This window comes from Fusarium oxysporum, genomic scaffold, assembly GCF_000149955.1.
Source record: "Fusarium oxysporum f. sp. lycopersici 4287 supercont2.34 genomic scaffold, whole genome shotgun sequence".
In the NCBI taxonomy this organism is placed as follows: Eukaryota; Fungi; Ascomycota; class Sordariomycetes; order Hypocreales; family Nectriaceae; genus Fusarium; species Fusarium oxysporum.
In genome coordinates this window covers 297,064-317,600 of record NW_017264846.1, presented here as the reverse complement: position 1 = coordinate 317,600, position 20,537 = coordinate 297,064, and the positions used below count along the sequence as shown (strand labels likewise).

Genomic DNA, 20,537 nt, shown 5'->3' with positions numbered 1-20,537 from the left:
AACGTAATAGCCAAGGGCTTTAAAGCTCACCAGCAGACAGTAGCGGCGCATACGCAGAGGATTGCCAGCCTAGAGGAAGAATTGACTTGGCTAAAAAGAGGGAAGAAGAGGAAGGCGGTGCCGAATCCTAACAAACGTTTCATGACTCTTGGAGAGACTCTAGCTGGTAAAGAGTCCATACCAGAAGGGGCGACTCGTTATATGCCTATCGGAGTGAAATTTGTCTCTTTAAGCGAGCAAGAGTCAGAATTGGAGGCTGGCTCTGTCATCGAAGTCAGAGAGGAAAACATACCGCACCAACCCACCAGGCGGTCGCGGCGGATGGTTAAAAAAACCAGATTACAATAGATAACTCTACTTATGGCTCATTAAATGAATGATTTTACGCATTTCTCTCAATTTGGTCAAATTCTGTGCAAGTGAAGTTGGTGAGGTTTGGTGGAGCTTTTTTATTTTATTTTGCCTGGCGAAAGAGGGGTTGTGGATGGTACACGTGAAAGTCGATTTATACCCCATAATGCACAAATTGTGCCCAGTTCAGTGGCATACTGAGATTCTCTGCACGTACGGCCATCACCACCTCCTGCAGCGCCGATGCCACCTTGTTGTTGGTAACCGACTGGTTCCGCTGCAATACCAAAAAGTAGAACCGCTTCGATACCTCTACACGCTCCGAATCCCCGGCGGGCCACAGGCACCCTACAACATGAGGGGACCCTGCCACCTGGAACCCGCTCATGACGTGTATCACTTCATCCGATAACCTCGCCGCCTTATTCTCCGCTGTAGAGCACGACGAGAGGTACGCCATCTGCGCGTATCTAAGCCGTAGGTCCGAAACCCGTTGGACTGTGAGCCGGTTCTTGTACCAAGCGCTCGTCAATTCCGGTACTCTTCTGCAAAATCAGACCACTATTGGAAGGGTCTGAATAGACTGATGTTCCGTGGCATGCGAAGTGTGCGATACGGCAGGTTTTGAGGGCCTCTAAGACTTGATCTGTGCTGGGGTGTGTATAAACTGTCGTACGCATATGAGAGCGAGTTAATATAAGAATCTTCCGCATCTCTTATTCTACTCTAGGGAGCTCTTTCGGCGCTTTCTCGTCGCCTGATCCTTTTGGTGATATTGGCATGGCTGCAATAAGCATTGTGTTTGTATCTTGCGCCATCAAGTCTTCCTGGGCGCGCTTCGCCTGATTCTGTGCATAGGCAAGTTCCTTGATCGATGGTGTGTAGGAAGATATTAGCCTGCAATAGGCGTTCTCCGTTGATCCTCTTGTATGTACCCCTGCAGCGTGGAAGAGCATCGAGCTCGCCAGACCGGAGCCTATCCACCATACTCGTGGAAGGCCTTCGCTTGGATGTGTCTTTGAAGCGGAAATCTCGGCGACGATGTGCTTGACACAGGCATACCAAAGCCAAGAAAGGTAGTCTAAAAACTGATCGTTTTCCCCTCGCTGGTCAGACCTCTTTTTTGTCGACCAATCTTTACTTACCCACAACCTCGCTTTGGATGCGGATAACTCGGGAAGTACGATTGTTCTCAGTGAATTGTTGGAGACGATAATGGCATCGCTTCGGAAGTTGGTGATATTAATAACCACAATGCTGCCCTCAGTGATACACTCCTGCATCTCAGTAACGGTCTGTCCAAGCATAAACCGCTCATGGCCGGGGACACATCTGATTTCCTTCAAGCACATATCTAGCTCGGCTGCAGCTTCTTGCCGCCGCTTTCGTAACAAGGCTTCAACCACACTGGGAGTGGTCTGGCGGGTCGGAGCATTCACTTCGTCCACGAGACTCTGATATCGATTGGCTAGCTGAAGGTGATCATGACGAAGTGAAGAAAGATCGCTGCGATCATCTAGTAGTTGACTTAAGATGATAGCGCGGCCTTGCTCGAGACATTCAAGAGCCTCAGTTAATCGATTTGTTGATAAGAGGAAGGCACATAGGTCGGAAGCGACGCCTGCGAACGTTGAAATAACGAACTGCTGATCATTGCGATCAAGAGTTCGTGTATGGACTGAAGGAAGAAGATCGAGTATCTTCCTCCCAAGATTGATGCCTTGGTCGACTCTGTTCTGTATAGCGAGTAATTCCAGACATTTAGCGGCAGCCGTGACACGATGGAATGACACAGCATGCAAACAGGACCAAGCCTGGAGGAGATAGGCTGACGCCTCTCCCAGGTCCCTCATTTTTCCCGTCTGTTCATACAGCCTCTCAAAGAATCTTCCGACGTTATTCAACCAGGCTGCCAGGTTTGGATGGTCGTCAGGCGTCGAATCTACAGCCCGTCTCCCTGCCTCGATTGCCTCTTCCAGATCCTTCATCTCTTCTGTCCGCTCATACCGCCGAATAAGCTTGATTCCAAGGTTATTCGACATGGCTGCCTGGTCTGGACAGCCATCAGGCGTCGATTCTACAGCTCGTCGTGCTGTCTCAATTGAGTCTTCGAGGTCTTTCATCTCTCCTGTCCGTTCGTACCGCGTCTCAACCTTGTTTCCAAGGTTACTCAACATAGCTGCGAGGTCTGGATGGCCGTTAGGCGTTGATTCTACAGCTTGTCGTACTACCTTGATCGCCTCTTCCAGGTCCTTCATCTCCCCTGTCCGTTCGTACCGCGTCTCAAGAAAGACTCCGAGGTTATTCAGCCATTGCGTAAGCCATGGGTTCCTGTCGTTTGTTAGATCTATACCCTGTTTAGCCGAGTCTATGGCTTTGCTGATATCATCTCTGCTTCCTGTTTGCATATATCTTTCATATGCGCCGATTGAAAGCTTTGAGAAAAGATGAGGGATATCTTCCCTACTGATATCGTTATCTGTAGCAAGTGCCTCGATATCCGTCATGATAAGCACAGGTTTAAGGCTTGTTAGTTTTCGATTTCGTCACTGGCTAGCTAGGGTCGTTCATGAGGATATTGTCGCGAACATTGTCACTGCTTTATTGCTGCCTAATTGTTCCGTTGTGCGCACGACGTGTTGGGCTTCACAGCAGGTGACGCTTCTGTCTGCGGCAGTTGGCACCCGCACAGACGTGGCGCAAGTCATGTTCCCTTTTGTAGCGATGGCTCATTCAATGTGTCTCGCTAATCCATGTAACGCACTGCCTCCTTGCAAGCCTCCAAACAGGCGGCCTCTGCGGGGTTGCGCCTGGTGGCCCCTGTTGGGGGCCTTAGTTGGTACAACCATTGTAGATGCGCAAGGCGCTCTGTCATCTTGATGTAATGCTTCGACGAGGAGTGTGGATGCGTGCCCAAGGACTGTGCTCTTGGCGGTGATTTAAGACGCGTTGCCGTGGTCATAACTGAAGAGGGACTCAATGTGGCACCCAGTGATTTCTGAAACGAAGAACTCTTATCGAACATTGAGGAGATCGCAAAGAGAAAAATCAAGACCTGCAAGGTTGATTCAACTATCATTGTAATGCCCGTGAAGGGCCGATCGGAGCCCGGTAACAAAAAGTTTTAAGGAGCTACAGATGAAGTGGTCCATCGTAGAGAGGTAGCTGCAAGCCTGGTGCCACCTTCTCCGCATTGGGAAGTGGCTGAGGATTAATGTTTCATTCAAATATGTGGAGAGCAACAAAGACACCCCGCACTAGCAAGCCGCATTAGAGGGTCAGTGCATATTGTGAGTGGGAATGCTTAAAAGTTAAAGGAGTTGAGCGAAAGAGGCATTATGAGCTGGTTCGGGACCTCACGTTGGAAAGAGGGGCTGGACCTAGAGCTCATTTATGAAGACAATGATGCACACCTTTTTATAGAGCAAGGGGTATTAGAAGGCGTCGCAAGACGATTTGTTCGAGACCGAAGTTTTCCTTGACCGATATATTGGTTTCTAGACTTTGTTATGTATTCATTCCAATGCACTTTCCCCTGGAGCTCATTAATAGAGATCCCAGCGCGGCGGAAGTACCCTTGAGCATTCTCTTTTCGCTCGCCCACTACACTAACGCAATGTTCTACGAAAGAAGCAAAATCGTACTTAATGCTATCCCCATGTTTGTTCCAGATTTCCCTCATAAAGTTCTTGGTCTCTCTAAAGTTCTCTTCAATTGGGTTCAGATCAGGGAGGAAAGCGATTGTAGCTTGTACACCACTCCAGCCTCCTCGCACATCCACTGGATCTCCTCCGAGAGGTGAAATGATGCGTTGTCCATCACTAGAACAGATCTTGGCTCTGACCATCTGCCGCAGTACGGCAAGAGCTCCTTAATGAAGTGCCTGGATATTTCGGCATCGATCGATCCTCCGTATACTCGGAAATGAATTACACCATCCTGACCTAAAGCAGAAAGGACTTGAACCCTTCGACCGCGGTGGAATTTCTTCACTTGACGAGGTCTTTGACCTCTGCGCGCGTAACCTTTCTTCAATATTCCAATGCTTCCATCCATGCCAGACTCCTCAATAAACACAAGCTGATAGGAACGGAAATCAGATAACTCGTAGATATGTTCTCGCAGGTTTACGTTGCGCTCTTTTGCGACGTTTTGCATGGTCTTCCTTGACCACCCAGCTTTGCGGAGCTTTCTACTAATGCAATGATGCGACACAGTCACCTGGAATTCTTCATAGAGGAAACTAGCCATATCCGAATGACACAAACTGGTATCTAACATCCAGGACCACCTAAAAGATAACCAAAATTTCGCTCCGCCCACATGAAATCCAAATTTTGATGCGTGCGCAAAACACCAGATTGTCAATTAAAAAGTGAAGCTTTGGAGAGAAATTCTATAAAATTGATCAATTTTTATTCTCTGCGTGGTCCTTGATCTCCCGATCTCCCTACCGCTCCGTGTGCGCTGGCAGTGCTTTGTTACGACCGTCAAGTACTCACGTTCGTCCTCTGACCTGACACCCACCTCAATCACCGACTCGACCTCCTCATCCACATCTACCTCTATTTCTGCCTCTTTTGGGTCATGAGGAGCTTCTCCAACCGCTATAGCCTCTGCTAGAGCCATGAATCGTCGGTTCGGGTTCGGTATCGCCTTTCTTTTCTTCCCTCGCCGCACCTGGGCCATCTGCTCTTCGAGGCCAGTAACCCGCGCTTTCTGAACGGCCACCTTCATCTCTAAAGCTTCTAACCCCTTTTCGATCTTACCGTACTTCCGTCTGGTCGGCCGACTTCGGTGTTTGGTCATATCCCTTACCTAACGGCTCATTGTCGGTGTGTCATCTGAGTTAGCGCTCTTAACAAGACAAACTTAACCAAGACCAGACAAGCCAAGACAAGTCAAGCCAAGTCAAGTTGACGATCTTATCAAGCGAGACGGCTATTTTAGCTGACTTGAATTGTCTTGATACCGGCTTGGCAAGCACGAACCCTATAGCGGTCACAGCTACGGAGGTATGGCGGCTCGGATCGAAAAAATCCTGCTGGCACGTGTCAATATCAAGTCGCTCGCTCACAAAGAGACAAGAATCGCTCTCATCGTGAAAAAGTTAACGATGAGAGTGAACGACCACAACTAGCATCAGGCAGCAGCCTGCTGCCTATGATATCGGCAGATTGGATATAGGTATAAGAGATCGACCTTCGTCGCTCCTTTAGATAGAAAATCAAGGTCTTTCGTTGCCCGATTCGCAGAGGATCTTCCCGATCGTTGTTCAGTCATCCAAACAATCGTGTCGTGCGACAGCACGGCTAAAAGTTAGCCCCAAGCACCACGCTCATCACCGTCAAGATGTCCGATATTGACGATACCTCTTCGGTGGCCGCCCTCTCGGAAGCAGTTACCGAGACGGCCAGCCAACCGTCGACCCTGAACACGAGATCCGCCGCAGCCGGAAGAACCGCGTTTGCTACTTTTCGCGGGGGACGGTCCGTTGCCGACCAGCTTCGAGACATCGACACCAACGAGATCCCTACCGAAGTTAGCTTGATGAGCAAGATCAAGATCCAACGCGAAGATTACGTACCGACCGAGTGGCTACACAGGAAGAAGAGGGCGAGGAAGTCGCCTATCGACCCGTATGGCCGGCGGCTCACCAAAGTCGTTGGAAATAGGGAGAAGGGGGACTTCTGGCCTTGCAACCAGTGTGATAAAAAGAAGGAAATATCGCTATGCGCCCTCGTCAACAGCGGTACAAGCGGAGCGCTTCTGCACTTAAGGAAAGATCACGATCTTCTTGTTGGCGAGGTAGACAGCGAGACTATAGAGTCTGAGACACCTCGCCAGCGTCGACGCCAGCGAACGGTACTCGACTTGCAAAGGCAAGCCGCAGAACGGTTAGCTATTCCGAAGCCGAAGGCAGAGCTGTTCAAGGAGCTACTGCTCCGTTGGATTGTAGATGCCGATGTACCCTTCTCGGCCGTCGAACACCCTGATTTTCGAAAGCTTCTCGGCTTGTCGAATGAAGAACTCGTTGACGAGCTTTTGCCTCGCAGCGGCGTTACAATTCGATCGTGGTTAGAAGCAGAGTGCTGGTCGCAAAAAGAGCTATTGAAAAGTCAACTTACCACCTCTATGTACGAGAAGCATCTCACCTTCGATCTTTGGACTTCCCTTCAAAAATACGCGCTTCTCGGCGTGGCTGTTCACTTCACAGACGCGTTAAAAAGACTGCAGACGTCGCTTTTGGCGTTGAGGCGGCTCTGCGGCCAGCACTCTGGTGAAAATATCGGTCCAACGTTGCGTGAAGTACTCTCGGAGTACGAGATCTCTGCAGAAGAGGTAGGTTACTTCACATGCGATAACGCCGACGCAAACGACAGCGCAGTCAACTAAATTATCGCCGCTCTTTTACCTGACGTTCAGCCGCAGGAGCGTAGAAATCGATGTATCAATCATCTCTACAACCTCAGCGCTACGAGTTACCTCGAGGGGAAGCTCAAAGACGTGCTTAAGAGCTTCGAATCGCAGCCAGCGGAACAAGCAGCCCTTCAAAAGGTCCTCAACTTCCTCGAAGAATGGCGGCCAACAGGCGCATTCGTCAGGATTCACAATCTTCAAGGCTGTGTCCGAAGGTCTTCGCAACGCCGAGAGGGTTTCCTCCAATACGCGCAAGACAAGCTTAGCGATGAGGAAGTCGACGAATTCGGCGAAGTTCTGTGGGAGGTTAGCCAACTAATGCTCCTCCAAGACAACGATACTCGATAGAATTCCTTTTTAACTGCCATAGAAAGAGCTTTCCGGTTAAAAGACCCGATCGAGATCTACACAACAGTTATATCTCGCCATGCAGATAAAACGAAGCGGATTCCGGACGAATATCTTCTCTCGCAAGACGACTGGCACGTCTTAGCAATTACTCTTGCAGTACTACTACCGTTTAAAAAGCTAAATAAGTATTTCGAAGGCAGGTTTTTCTCTCGGCTTTTACTCCGGTTAACTAATAATTTGACAGGTCGAGTGCCTCGTTATTTTACCTCGTTGACCACCTCCGCAAGCAGCTTGCCGAATATAGCGACTCTGACCGAGTTCTCCCTGGGCCGGAGATCGAGGGGCCGGAGAGAGAGATCCGAGTTGGCGACGCACCACTCCGCTTTGCTGCCGCACACGGTTCCTCGTCGCCCTCTTCACCGCCTGTTTCACCACCTGCTGCTCAATCTCAGCGACCCCAGCGCAGCGTGGGCTTACCTCACAAATACCGGGATTCCATGATTGACCGTCCAGGGCGGCCAGTCGGATCGATCAACCCACCCGTAGCGTTAGAGGACTCCGGCATCGAAGAAATACTCGAGCAGGAAGATGAAGAGGAGGGCTCACAACGCCAGCGGTGTGAGAAATGGCCAAATCCACCCTCCAAAGCCGAGATCGCCGACGTGAATCTCAGGGCCATACGTGGTTGTATCACATGCGCCATTTACAAGCTCGAGAAATACGTTACTTTACTAGAGGACTCGTCTGCTTACTGGACGGCTATGATTCTACATCCGGCCTTCAAGGATAAGTGGATTCGCGAATACCTTCCGGGTGAACAAGCCAAACGCATAGTCGACGGCTTTAAACAGTTTTTCGACCGGGACTACAATAAGCTCCCCACCCAACCGACCCCAATACAGAAGAAGACGAAGTCTTCGCATCTCGGAGCGCACAGCTACCTCGCTCAACGCCCCTCTCCGGCCAACCGAGACGAAATTAAAGAGTATCTTGAAGACCCTATCTACGAAGACGATGAGGTTGAGGATCCTTTCGAGTGGTGGCGGCAGAGAGAGAAGGACTTTCCACGGCTTGCGAGGATGGCGTACGATCCCCTATCTATACCTTCGACGGCGTGCGAATGTGAGAGGGTCTTCAGCCTCGCCAAGCTCTTGGTTGGCTCGCAGCGACACTCTCTCCAAGATCTGACGATGGAGATGCTCACTTGTGTAAAGTTTTGGCGGCGAAATCCCCTGATCTAAAGCCGGGCTCTTTGTTCTAGATGACTGTTTCATCCGTAGATTCCAGTCTGCCGTTGAGCTCACGATGGCCAGCCTGCTTACTAACACGGCTTGAATAGGCTTGACAAGATATCAAGTCAAGCCATGTCAAGTCAAGTCAGACCGCTAACTTAACAAGTCAAGACAAGCTAGAGCTCTGGCTTGACTTGACTTGACTTGTTGAGAGCGCTGGCCGTTCCACCAGTCGGTAGAGTCGATCATAGGGTGGATAGAATTCCAAGGGCTTATTTAGTCGGCATCATAGCCATAGGCGAAGCCATCGAGTAGAAGAGCAGTCGCCGTGTAGACGTCATTTGCCATACTGCTCCCGTCTCCTGGTGTAACAAACGGCGCTGTATGATCCGCCGACCACAAATGCCTCCCTGGGAGGGGTTGGGAAACGCATCTGGTCCCGAAAGGTGAATCGTCTTCTATGAGGCCCAGCACAGCTAGAGCGCTACCATGCAGTACCCACCTACCAGTAAGCAAAAAAAATATTTCCCCATACAAAATGCAATTTTTCAACCAGATTTAGGAAACCCACCAAAAATAATAAGAGTGAAATAATATTCGTATTTCGTTTTAGAATTAAGTGGATTTCAGTATTCTCGCGGTTTTCTAACTTCACGCCCTGCCCGCGTGCGTACCACAGTTAATTCTTCCTCCTCCGAATTTGACCTCTCATCTTCTTCCATCCCTCCTACCTCGATCACATCCTCAACAGCATCTGCCCTTTCAATTGCTTCGTTTGGCTCTGAAATAGTGTCACCAGCCACTAGAGCTTCAGCCAATGTCATGAGCCTTTTGTTAGGATTCGGAATCGCCTTCCTCTTCTTGCCTCTGCTCAACCGGCCAACTTCCTCCTCCAGGCTGGCTATTCTGGTGCTGAGAGAGGCGATCTTTAACTCTTTAGCTTCAAACCCTCTCGATATCACAGAATAGCGCCTTCTTGTTGATGGACTCTTGTTCTTCCCCAGATCTCTGATGTGGCGGCTGGTCGTTGGCATATGATCAGAGTCGACTTGCCCGTCTCTGTGGCCGTGTGACCCGGGCGTCGTTTCCTTCTTGTCTGGCTGAATCTCAGGATGCATGAGCGCTTTCCGACGTGAAATCGGCCAGTTTCCCGTCCCTCTCCAGCCTGAGAGGATGTTTTTCTTCGTCATACCTACTGCTCTGGCTCTGGCATAGGCCTTGATGAAGTTGACCTTGTCCACCGGTGCAGAATCGGTCAGACTGGTAAGTTTCTGCAGTTCTTTTCGATAGGCAGCCTTGGAAGCATTGAAGGCACCATTGTCCAGTGGCTGCAGACCATGAGAGCAGTGTGCAGGCAAGTAACAGCAATATACGTTGTTCAAAAAACACATAGCCATCCACTCATCCTGGATTTAGGATCAGCGCCGTCAGCGGTATTTCCGATCTCAAACAGGTAGACACCCACAGATACATGGCTCCCACGACCATCTAATATGATGAGCCTTGCATCAGTCTCATCTGCTGGTTGCGGTTGAGGCAGATAGACCTCCTTGAGCCACTCGACGGCGATATGGTTGTCCGTCCAGCAGTTGCCGGACGTGATGTAATACCAGTCGGCGATCTTGTTAAACTCATCAATAAACCACTGCTGCTGGAGCTCTTTGCCTTTAAAGATAATCCCAGGCTTCAGAAGACGGCCATCTGCGGTGACGGCTTCGATAAAGGTAGTCCAAGTGCGGGACTGCGAGCCCTTGAGGAAGGCCTTCCTCCTGGGATCGCTACTGCCAATAACCAAAGAATCCAAGCCTAGTTTTTTAGTGGATTAGTGAGGTTTATAGCAAAAGTGGTCAATACTTACCGGCCAGTCGGCGTATGTGACGAGTTCAAATAAGGTCAAAAACACCGTATCGCGCAAAACAGAGACAATGAAACAAAAACGCTGCCAGTCGCAATTGATATTCCGGTGATTCAGCACGTTGAGCTTTGTTGAAGTGGTTTCACTATTGCGTTATTGCAGATGCTGATGGCAAATTACGTGTGAACGCGTTCACCTGCAAAGCGTTGACAGGGTAAGTGCGCCACAATCAGCCACAAGGTAAAATTATGCTCCAAAAGTCTGTAAACGCTGCCCCGCCAACAGCTGATCCACCACCATAAAAGTGAACTGGTCCAACTTCTTCAATCGTCTACAACTTCGACAAAAGATGTCGCAAAAGAACGGGATTTTGTCCGTTATATGCGCCGGGCGCCAAAGTAATCACGAGCTGAGCGAGGTTGCCAGAGCTCTTATCGTTCAAGCTGTAGAAAGCGGGAGGTCATACCGGGATGTCGCTGAGGAGGCTGGATGTTCTGCAGCCGCAGTCTTCAAGATCTTTCAACGCTGGAAAACTCACCAAACCTTAGACAAAAAGAGTCGTTCTGGGCGTCCTAGGAAACTTACAGTTCAGCAGATTCGGTACGTATTAATATCTCTTAAACGCGACCGTAGGATCACATATGAATCGCTAGTTAATGATCTAGGTGGCGAAATCTCACGAACAACAATACGCCGAGTTATCAGGTACCATTACGGTCGCAAATGGAGGGCTATGCAACGGATACCGCTATCTAAAGAAACCGCTCATCAGCGGTTTCTTTGTTGTCAAGCTTGGAGGGAAGATATCGATGAATTGCTGGAGGTATGTCGTTTTAAAGTTCGCTGATGGACGCCGCCCGGGAATCGTTCACCCGACTGATAATACATTCAGACTATTTTCAGCAACGAATCGTCAGTTCAATCGCAACCCAATTATAAACGAGGTTAGGTATTCCAGAAGCCTCATGAGAAGTTCATAAAGGAATTAGTTAATGTGACAGTTCACGGAAAGTCACGATTATCTATCATGGTCTGGGGAGCAATCTGGAGAGGCAGCAAATCTGATATCGTGATCATGATCCGCGATCAGACTGCACGAAGAAGAGGATATACTTCCCTGAGTTATCAGCAGGCTTTAGAGGAAGGTTTACTTCCTATTTGGACTGGTTTTCGCCATTTTCAACAAGATAATGCTCGTATACACACGTCAGAGTCTACAACGAACTGGCTGTTGGAACACGGCATATCCTGGATTGACTGGCCTGCTCACAGTCCTGATTTGAACCCAATTGAGCACATTTGGAAGCAATTGAAGCTAAACATCCGTAAGATGTTTCCTCATTTAGATCTCTTGAAAAATAACGAAGTCGATAGGGCAAAGTTGATAAAATACATCAAGTTGGCGTGGGCAGCAATAACACCAGAGCAAATTAACCGCCTGATTGACTCACTCCCCCGCCGACTTGACGCATGTATTCGCGCAAGGGGATGGTATACAAAATACTGAAGAGAAAAATCAGGGCTTCAAAATGATATGACTTTTATTATGATTGGAATTTAATTGAATTAAATGTATATAAGTGAAGTTATCATGGTTGAACCGGTTGAGTTGCTACAGGGTGGGGTGTTTACAGACTTTTGGAGCATAATTTTACATGAGCATTGGTTGGGTGTGGCGGCCAATACCTAGGCACCGAGGTGCCCAAATAAAATTGCGCACCCACTACTGATAAGAAAAAGAAAAAAAAAGAAAAAAGAAAAAGAAAACCTATGCTTCGGTTGGATCGCTATTGCTGCGTAATCCTGAAGTTGATTATCGTTCACGAGGCTTTCGTCATGCCGCCTGGGGTGAAGTTTCAGGCAATTTCTACTGAATGACTCATGCGGACCGCTGCAGAGAGCGCATTTGGGTGTCTGTGCCTGGCACTCACTGTAATGGTGGCTCTCGGCGGCGCATCTTGCACATACTCGATTCTTGCTGCACAAGAATGCTTTGTGACCGAGCCCTTGGCAGTTACAGCATTATTCCGGTCCAGTGATCTGCTCGAATACACTCTTATATGTCGATTCACCTGCGACGAGAAAGTCTGTAGTAGTCTCTTGGCATCGTTGTTTTTAGTGAGGTACACCACCATGGGCCCATATGTCTTAGGGTTGACCTTTCGGCTCAGCCAGGCCACTTTGGCAATCTGGACTCCATTCTCATGGCTCAAGGCTTCCATTGCTCCGGGGAGAACATTAAATTCCTGGTCAAAAACGGTGGTACGATTCATGCTATCAACTTTGATAGGACATAATTGGTCTCGAAGGACTCTTGCACCTGGAGCTTCCTGGTTTCGAGGGTGGTCTTGATCTTTTGTATTTCTTCTTCGTTCCTACCAATGATCCTGAGGCGGTTGGTATTCCGTCCATCTCTGGTCACTGCGACGCATCGCAAGTGAGGTTGGTCACTCGACTTTCGCATTTCCTGCTCAACTGTCTTGTGGATCATCGTCGATGTAGCTTCTCCAATGTGGTCTTCAGGAACTCTGGACGTATCCACTGTGCAGAACACCGGTTCCGGAGTTGCCCCTCAGTGAGCCGGTAATGGAATTTTGGGCCTGTGTTTAGCCATGCCAAGCGAAAAAGGTAGCACCTTAAATGCTGAAGGACTCGGCTATATTTTTTATACGTATCTTCTCTTAGGTTGTGGATTCGTGGCTTACGGGACGAGCGACCAGCGATAAAAAAGTTGAGCCGATGTTGGTCGAAAGCGTTCAACGTGCCATCCTGAAGCGAACTCCGTGATCGGGTGATCACGCGCGAAAGAGAATCAAGAAGAATAGAGAGTAAAATTTCAGAACAGCCTGGGGAGCCTAGCTCATAGGACTTGGCTAGGTTTGGAAGTGAAACTAGAGCAGCGACCTGAGGGAGCTCTTGTTTGTAGGGCTCTAGGAAGCGGGGCCATTCCGTGACTCGAAGCCACTGGGATTGATGTCGCGGGTCAGAAGATAGAAGGTTTATGTTAAAGCCAGTCTGGTTTGATACTGCTGAGTTTTCGTTTTCCTGCTGAGCAAGCTGAAGGTTTATGATGTCCTCGAGTCTAGGTTGAGTAAACGCAGGGCCCATGTTAGTTGCGTCACTTCCTGCATCAGATCCAGATGGGCTTTCCTCTATTTCCTCGTGAACTTTGCGAGTCTTGACGATAAAGTACCTGCATCGTGGGCCGTGAAAAAGGGTTTGACAAGCGACTGGAGTCCGGACCAGACCGGCCTGGGTCAAACCTTTGACCCCTCCGGCCTCTCCCCTTCGTCTACGCCCTGGTTGGTGCAATGGTTGATTATGAACCTTTTTGAGATGATCTTCTATTGCTGTGCGGCCTCGACAGACATACCGGTCTCGGTCTTCTTGACAAAGTAGACAACAAATTCCATCGTGAAAAATATCAAGGAACCGAATCGGATGGGCGATCGGCAACGGTCGCACGTTCTTACATATCTCATCGCCGTCTCGTATGAGAGGTAGATGGTCCAAACTTCGCTCAAATAGCTTGATGGCAGCAACCTTAAAGGCACGCGTCGCGTTGTGGTGCCGTCGGATATGCCGGGTGATATTGGTTTGCGGTACAACGCCACACTGTTTGCAAATAATGATACGCCAAGAAGGATCGTAGTAAAAGAGATCTTCAAGTTCCATAGTGAAAGTCGTTTATAGTCCACTAGCCTCTCGATGGTACGAGCTTTTAAAATCGTTGGAGGAAACCTCGAATTGAAATTACAGCAAAGAGAGTAGATGATGTAAGAAAGCTGAAGTACGCGTTTACGCGTGTTTACACGCGTAAGTAATGCGCCCGCGGGAACTGCCACAAGCTGGCCTCCCGCAAGGGTCACCACTATCGCCGATACTGTTCCTGTTCTTCAATTCAGACTTAGTGCAGAGCAGGATAGACTCGAACGGAGGCTCGATTGCGTTTGTCGACGACTACTTAGCCTGGGTCACAGGTCCGACGGCCGAAGACAACAGAGAGGGCATTCAGGCCATCATCGACCGTGCACTGGACTGGGAAAGACGCAGCGGAGCGACATTTGAGTGCGACAAGACGACCATCGTGCACTTTACCCGCGTCATCGACCGTACCAGCCGCATACCGTTCACGATCAAGGGAGATGTGATCAAGCCGAAGCGGAAGGCCAAAATTCTGGGCGTCATCATGGATGCAGGACTAAGATTCAAGAAACACATCGCTGAAGCGGCCACCAGAGGTCTCACGGCGGCCATGTGTCTGAGAAGTCTGAGGATGCTATCTCCACGCACGGCTAGGCAGCTGTTTACGGCGACCGTCGCTCCGGCGATGGACTACGCTTCGGTCGTGTGGTCGCATGCACGAAACGAAAGAGCACTGAGCTGGTTCAACAGGGCTCAGAAGATAGGAGTACGAGCCATCACGGGTGCTTTCCGGACAGTCGCGACAGCAGTGATGGAGGCAGAAGCCAACATACAGACGGTATGCGAGCGACATGCTCAAGCAGGCATGCAGATGTACATCAACATCAAGACGGTGCCAAAAACGCACCCGCTAGCAGCCTTCAAAGTGTCGGCGAGTCGAAGATACATGTCACCGTTGAAGAAGCTGGCGCTTGCGTATGAAGGCAGCGGAACGGAGCGGATGGAAACGATTGAGGCCTATGCGGTACCACCGTGGTACAACCGGGTGCCGCTTGTACGCGAGGCCGATCGTGAAGCGGCGAAAATAGCTGCAAAGAACGTCAACGACATTGCCATTGCGACCAGTGCTTCCGACAGGGGAGGTCTAGTGGGTATGGGCGGCATCGTGGCCCAAAGATCGCCTGGTCAAACAGACAGGATAGTGGCCAGGTACTCGGCCACGCTCGGGTCACGAGACGATCAGAACCCGTACACCGCCGAGCTGGAGGCGATAGCGATGGCATTGCGATGCATGCCGGATGGTCTACAATGTCGAAAGCTTACGGCGCTGTCAAGTAGCCAGTCGTCACTCAAGGCGATTGCCCGACCGCAACAGCAATCAGGCCAGACCTCCATCCGTCAGATCTACGAGCACATCGAGCGACTGAAAAAGGGAAACAATAGAGTCAAGAGGATCTGGGTACCATCCAGAGACGATGACCTCAGCATGAGTCGTGAAACAAAGAGACAAGCCAAGAAGGCTACCAGAGCGGGATGCACGCCGCAATCGCTACCGTACCAGGCCCGCTCCACGCGGCTCAGGCTGGCAGTGTCGCAGCTGCATCAGCAACGGAAACTACCCAACAATGTAGGCAACTACTCCAAACGGATAGATCGGGCCCTACCAGGCAAACATACGCAAGCACTATACGACATTTGCAAGAGACGAGAAGCCGGAGTGCTCTCGCAGCTCCGCACGGGAATGGCGAAGATCAACAGCTACCTCAACAAGATCGGGGCCGCAGAGTCGGACATGTGTGAATGTGGATGTGGACCAGAGACAATGGAGCATTTTCTGTTCCGATGCACAAGATGGGAAGCAGGGCGTGAAGCCATGCGTCGAGTAGGACAAAACATGATGGGCAACCTTTCCTTCTTTCTAGGTGGAAAGTCGGCGTCAGACGGAGCAAAGTAGAGGTGTTAGAAAATCCGGGAATCCCCCTTCCCTTCAGGATTCAGACTGTTAGTCTGAAAGTCCTAGATTTAAAGTTTAAAGTCCTAGATACAATTATCTAGAGATATAAACCCGAGAATAACTCTCAGCTCAATAAGAAACAACCAAGTTTTACAAAAAAAAAAAAAAAAAACATTTTCACCTAGCACTACTGCGCAATATAAACAATAACCTGGAGGCGGTGCGAGCGACAGTCAAATTTGCGATGGCGACAGGAAGATTGAGCCAGGAAGGAGTTTGAGAAGGAGAAAACAAATGACTACTAATATTAACATCACAGCTGATTACTAACAACAAACAGCCTCAAGTTGACAGACCATGCTTCAGCTGCTGAAGATAGGATGCTGAACACTTGGAGATGGTATTGGTTGGCCTTCAAGCAGGTCTGTCAAGCAGAGTTCAAGCAAACGGGGCTAGAAAAGTAAGAACTGGAAGAGCAGTAGGGCTTTCTTTTGTGTAGAATGGACGAAAAGCGGGGAATACGTGAATAGCTTAGCGTAGCCACAGGCCCTATGAGGTCCGTTCTCCCGGGCGTAATAAATACTACTACTACTACTACGAGGGTGTGGGGACAGGTGGTGTTAGATACGCATGAATACGATGGGGTGAGTGTATCCAAGTGTGTACCAGAATGTTGTGATGTTATTGATCGTCGACTTGATTCTTTGATCAGTCTGTCAAAGAGGGGTGAAACCCCTCTTTTGGATACAAGAATAATATTGCAATAAGGGAAGTGGAGCCCATTCCTGTTGGATTAGTGATAGCGCCTCGATAAAAGAAACATGTATTTTGTGGGTCCCCGGATATATCAATACCGGGTAGCGGGGAAAACACCAAAAAAGGACAGAACAGAGACAGAAGCTCCTGGGGACTAGATTGATCCTCAAGTGTGAAAATTAATCCTATTTTAATTGGATATTAACCCTACTCGCGTATCTAACAATTCCCAAGCCGCCAATCTAACAGGTGGCTTCGTCAGGCAACTCGAAACGCGACGGACGCAAGAACTTTAAGGTACGCGTTGGGCGGGAGTGGGTCAACCAGGGGTTACAATACCAGCAATGATTGGTCAGTGCTTCAATCCAAATGAATCCAGATATCCAAATAAATTCGGCTCCCGCAATTTGATTTGATTTGAGTTCATTTCGACTCGATTTGATTTGATTTGATTTGGATTTATTTGGATTTATTTGATTTCATTTATTTGTTGACAAGCCTGATAGGAGCTTTTGCCTCCGAAGAAAATTCATGATTACCGGTATGCCGGCGCTTAGTACATGATTCATGGAAAGTCCCACGTTCTGAAGTATCCATTTGCTATTATTGCGAACGATTGAGGTTGTTGAGATGTCAAATCGCGTTGTTGTCGTTGACGCGAAGCTGAGGTTTTGTTCACGGACTTTTGGACCCTAATTTTTACACTGTCTCTGCTTTGTTATATCGGATCCGCTCGACCCGAGATCTATTCTCTTCATTTATATTATCGAGCATGGCCAGTGGCAGCAGAACACAAATCAGAAATACAGCCAGTGGCAAAAGTGAAACCATCGATCCATCATCATTCAACATAACCCGTACGGACGAAAGGGTAGTGTGTTTAAGTTGTCGTGCATGTCGATGTCACTAAGGAGGGTGCGTGCTGTCAGCGCGCGCTGAGAGCAGTATCTGTCGAAGCCACTGCGCATTGAGATGGTGAATTTTGACTCGGAGCAGCCTGGGCTGATGCCAGACTTTGTTGACTTTTGTGAAAATGAACAAGACGATAGCCTGAAACTGCCAACTGTAGCGTTCATAGACACTGAGGTGTCGTTTCTAGATGCTTTGCGTCTGGCAGCCCGGACCGTTGCATTAAGTGGTGCGCTGATGCTGTAACGTTTTGCGAGGTCCAGCCCTCGAAAGGAACTAGACGTGGCCTTCACCACGGTGACATTATTGGGGACTCCATTATGTGACTGTAATGAAACAATCTGAGCCACGATATTGTCATCCAGCGGCAAAGTCTTCTTGAAAAAACAGACCTGATAGTTGCGGCCAGAGTTGTTGTCCCAATACTCTTGGCCATTGACCGTGTAGCGTACGCACAAGTAGGCAATTTTGGATTCGAGATTGACAATGTCGGAGAGCTCAATGGTGAAGACGAAAAAGTCGTAGCCCGAAGGTGCTTCTCCTGAGGCGTTTCCATCGCTGTATGCTGCGGCGACGTCCGAGATCGTCTTCCAGTTGTCAAACGTGAAGCGACAGGTAACTGACTTTCGAAATGCCACATCCCGGACAGCCACCAAACCTTGCATGGAATTTTGGTCGTCTAATAACCTCAATTTCTTGATATACACGAATTGAGACTCGCGCGATCCGCTCTGTCGCGGGAAGTTTGGCGTAACCATCTCCCACCGACCCGCTACATCTTGTCGGGACATGGGACGTTCCCTGCTGTTCTTATCAACTTGACCAAACTGTGACCCAGCGCTGATAGAAAGGGGACAATCCAGTCGAAAGAAATTGAGAGTCTCTTCCAAGTGGCTGTGGAAGCTAACCGACTTTGTGGCGGTGGGACTGGTTGGCATGCTGGCAGTGCGCTGACGAAATGGCGGACGTAGTATGGGCCGGACCAACTCACCAGACATTTTGCGAATTGCCCGCTGTTTGCTTTGTTGCCAGTCCTCTGTTTCGTCTTCAGATTCAGTAAGGACTGCATCATCGGAGTCGTGAGGGGTATCACAGGGTGCTCTTAGATCTGCCACAATATCTGAAGGGGGCGGCGTCACGGATGATTCATGCGTCCGAGATTCCCTCAGCCCTTGGAGGAGAATCTTGGTGGATTGGTTCTCAGATTGTTGGGGTTTCGTTTGCAAAGACCATGGTACATCCAAATGTACTGTCTCAGATGGCGGGGAGCATGGAGATGGTTTCAATGGACGGGTATATGGCATTTTTGGATCAAGTACAGGGAGATGTGGGTAAGCGCTCAAAGTGGGAACGGTGTGAAGGCTGGAATAGTATCGCTGAGTGGTGCCGACGTGACCGACGGTGGGAATGCGACAGCTGCAGAATCAAATGGTGCCAAGCGCTCAATTATAGCAATATTAGCTGTAAAGAGGTTAAACTTTTTGGTTCTTAGAATATGATGAGGCTGAGGGGAAGCGGTGCAAGATAGCAATTGGTGACACAAATGTGGAGGTACGCTAAAACATCGAAAGTTTTCTATGCATCTCTTCTCTCGGTGTACATTCGCCAGGGAGAAAGCCATGGGCGCACGCCAGGGCATCGGTCGTTTAAGAAAACATACACGCATGCATGATTTATTCTCCCCTGATGCTTGCACCGGTCGAGACCCCGCATCATGTCACTTTTAGCTATCACAGCCACGAGGTAACTCGTACTGTCGCGTGGTGGCGTGATGGAAGACGGGCACTTCCGTTGCATCAGTTGTGGGACCTTTAATAGGTGAGCACTAGCTATCATTCTCGCAGCCATGGCTCAGTACGAAGTTCAAATCAAGTAGAGGACGCCCGGAGCTGTGGATAAAACAAGGTGAGATAAGATCAATTGCATATGCATATTTCGATCTGTATATTTTTCTCCACAAATGTCACCATACCTGAAGCCTTGACCGCCCACTTTTTGTTAGCATTGATAGTAGAGTGTAATGGCCGATGCCACATGGCTTCCATCTCGCCCTATAATTCGCCATGGAGGTCGTCCGCAATCTAGACCCCAAACCCCGCACGCCCCTTAAAGCCTTATCGCCGAATTGCTGGTAAATCCTACAGTACATAGTAGATACAAAGTCTGTAGCTTAGTCCCTGCAGGGTTTCCCTTGCCAACTGCCCCAGTCTAGACCTAGAGGCGGGATTCAACCCCCCCTGTAACCCATTCGTCATATGTATCGTATGACGTACACAAGTACCGGCTCAGACCCTTGGACAAAAAACTATGGATCAGCATCAATAAGATGCTGATGATTGGCTGAAACAAGCGTGGCTGAAAAGGTCCAGAACTTGAGCCCATCGTTCGATCGTGCGATTCGGAACCCCTGCGAATACATCGGAGTGGGGTAGGACAGGGTAGCATCCCGTCCTGGGCCGCCCATGGGCCTTCCCCGTGACTCGGCAATCGCCGTTCTAATCAGCCCATACTTTCACCAAGGACTAAGTTGCTGCCGGATAGTGTTATTCCCGGCATCCAGAAATACTTCAACTCAAAGGTTATATCAAGTCCCTGAAGAATCATAGTTCTCGCCCATCAGGCCATCTCACACGTAATCCATTCTCTAGACAGCGCAAAAATCACTATTGAGGTCACACTAACCTTATCTCCCGCACGAAAATGGACGCTACGATATGTCCTTTTGACCTGGTTCTGTCATGTCGCACAAGTGAAAATGTAAGTACCGGGGATCCTCTGTCACTGAATCCACTCGGGGTCTATCCCTAGCTACTCCGTGCAAATCAGCCTACCCAAACACATCCTTCTCCCCAGCATCCTGCTCCACATTCCCCCAAAAGCCGGCATCCCTGTGGCGCTCTTGCGTAAGTTTCCGCGGCACATCATTAAGTATCCAGATCGCTGGAACAAACCGTGGGGCATTGTCATATTCCAACTTGAAGAACATACTCATCGTTTGTTAGGCTGTGGCGTCAGAAATCGGTCAATTTCCACCTGTGTGGGATCAACCCATTCCCAGATCCGA

At 49.3% G+C, this 20,537-nt stretch overlaps 3 protein-coding genes across 3 annotated transcripts; all 3 read right to left on the bottom strand.

The window, feature by feature from the left end:
* Nucleotides 1-1,067: 1,067 nt before the first annotated feature.
* FOXG_16364 (uncharacterized protein) lies at nt 1,068-2,858 on the bottom strand (the record flags this gene model as incomplete). Its single annotated transcript, XM_018396398.1, has 1 exon — nt 1,068-2,858. The coding sequence occupies one exon, from the start codon at nt 2,856-2,858 to the stop codon at nt 1,068-1,070; it is 1,791 nt and encodes a 596-aa protein (XP_018257009.1).
* Nucleotides 2,859-8,980: 6,122 nt separating this feature from the next.
* FOXG_22435 (uncharacterized protein) lies at nt 8,981-13,884 on the bottom strand (the record flags this gene model as incomplete). Its single annotated transcript, XM_018402843.1, has 3 exons — nt 8,981-9,760; nt 9,820-10,160; nt 12,915-13,884. The coding sequence occupies 3 exons, from the start codon at nt 13,882-13,884 to the stop codon at nt 8,981-8,983; spliced, it is 2,091 nt and encodes a 696-aa protein (XP_018257008.1).
* A 3,586-nt stretch (nt 13,885-17,470) lies between these two features.
* On the bottom strand, nt 17,471-18,777 carry FOXG_16362 (uncharacterized protein; the record flags this gene model as incomplete). Its single annotated transcript, XM_018396397.1, has 2 exons — nt 17,471-17,620; nt 17,866-18,777. 2 exons carry the CDS (start codon nt 18,775-18,777, stop codon nt 17,471-17,473), a joined length of 1,062 nt encoding a protein of 353 aa, XP_018257007.1.
* Nucleotides 18,778-20,537: the final 1,760 nt, after the last annotated feature.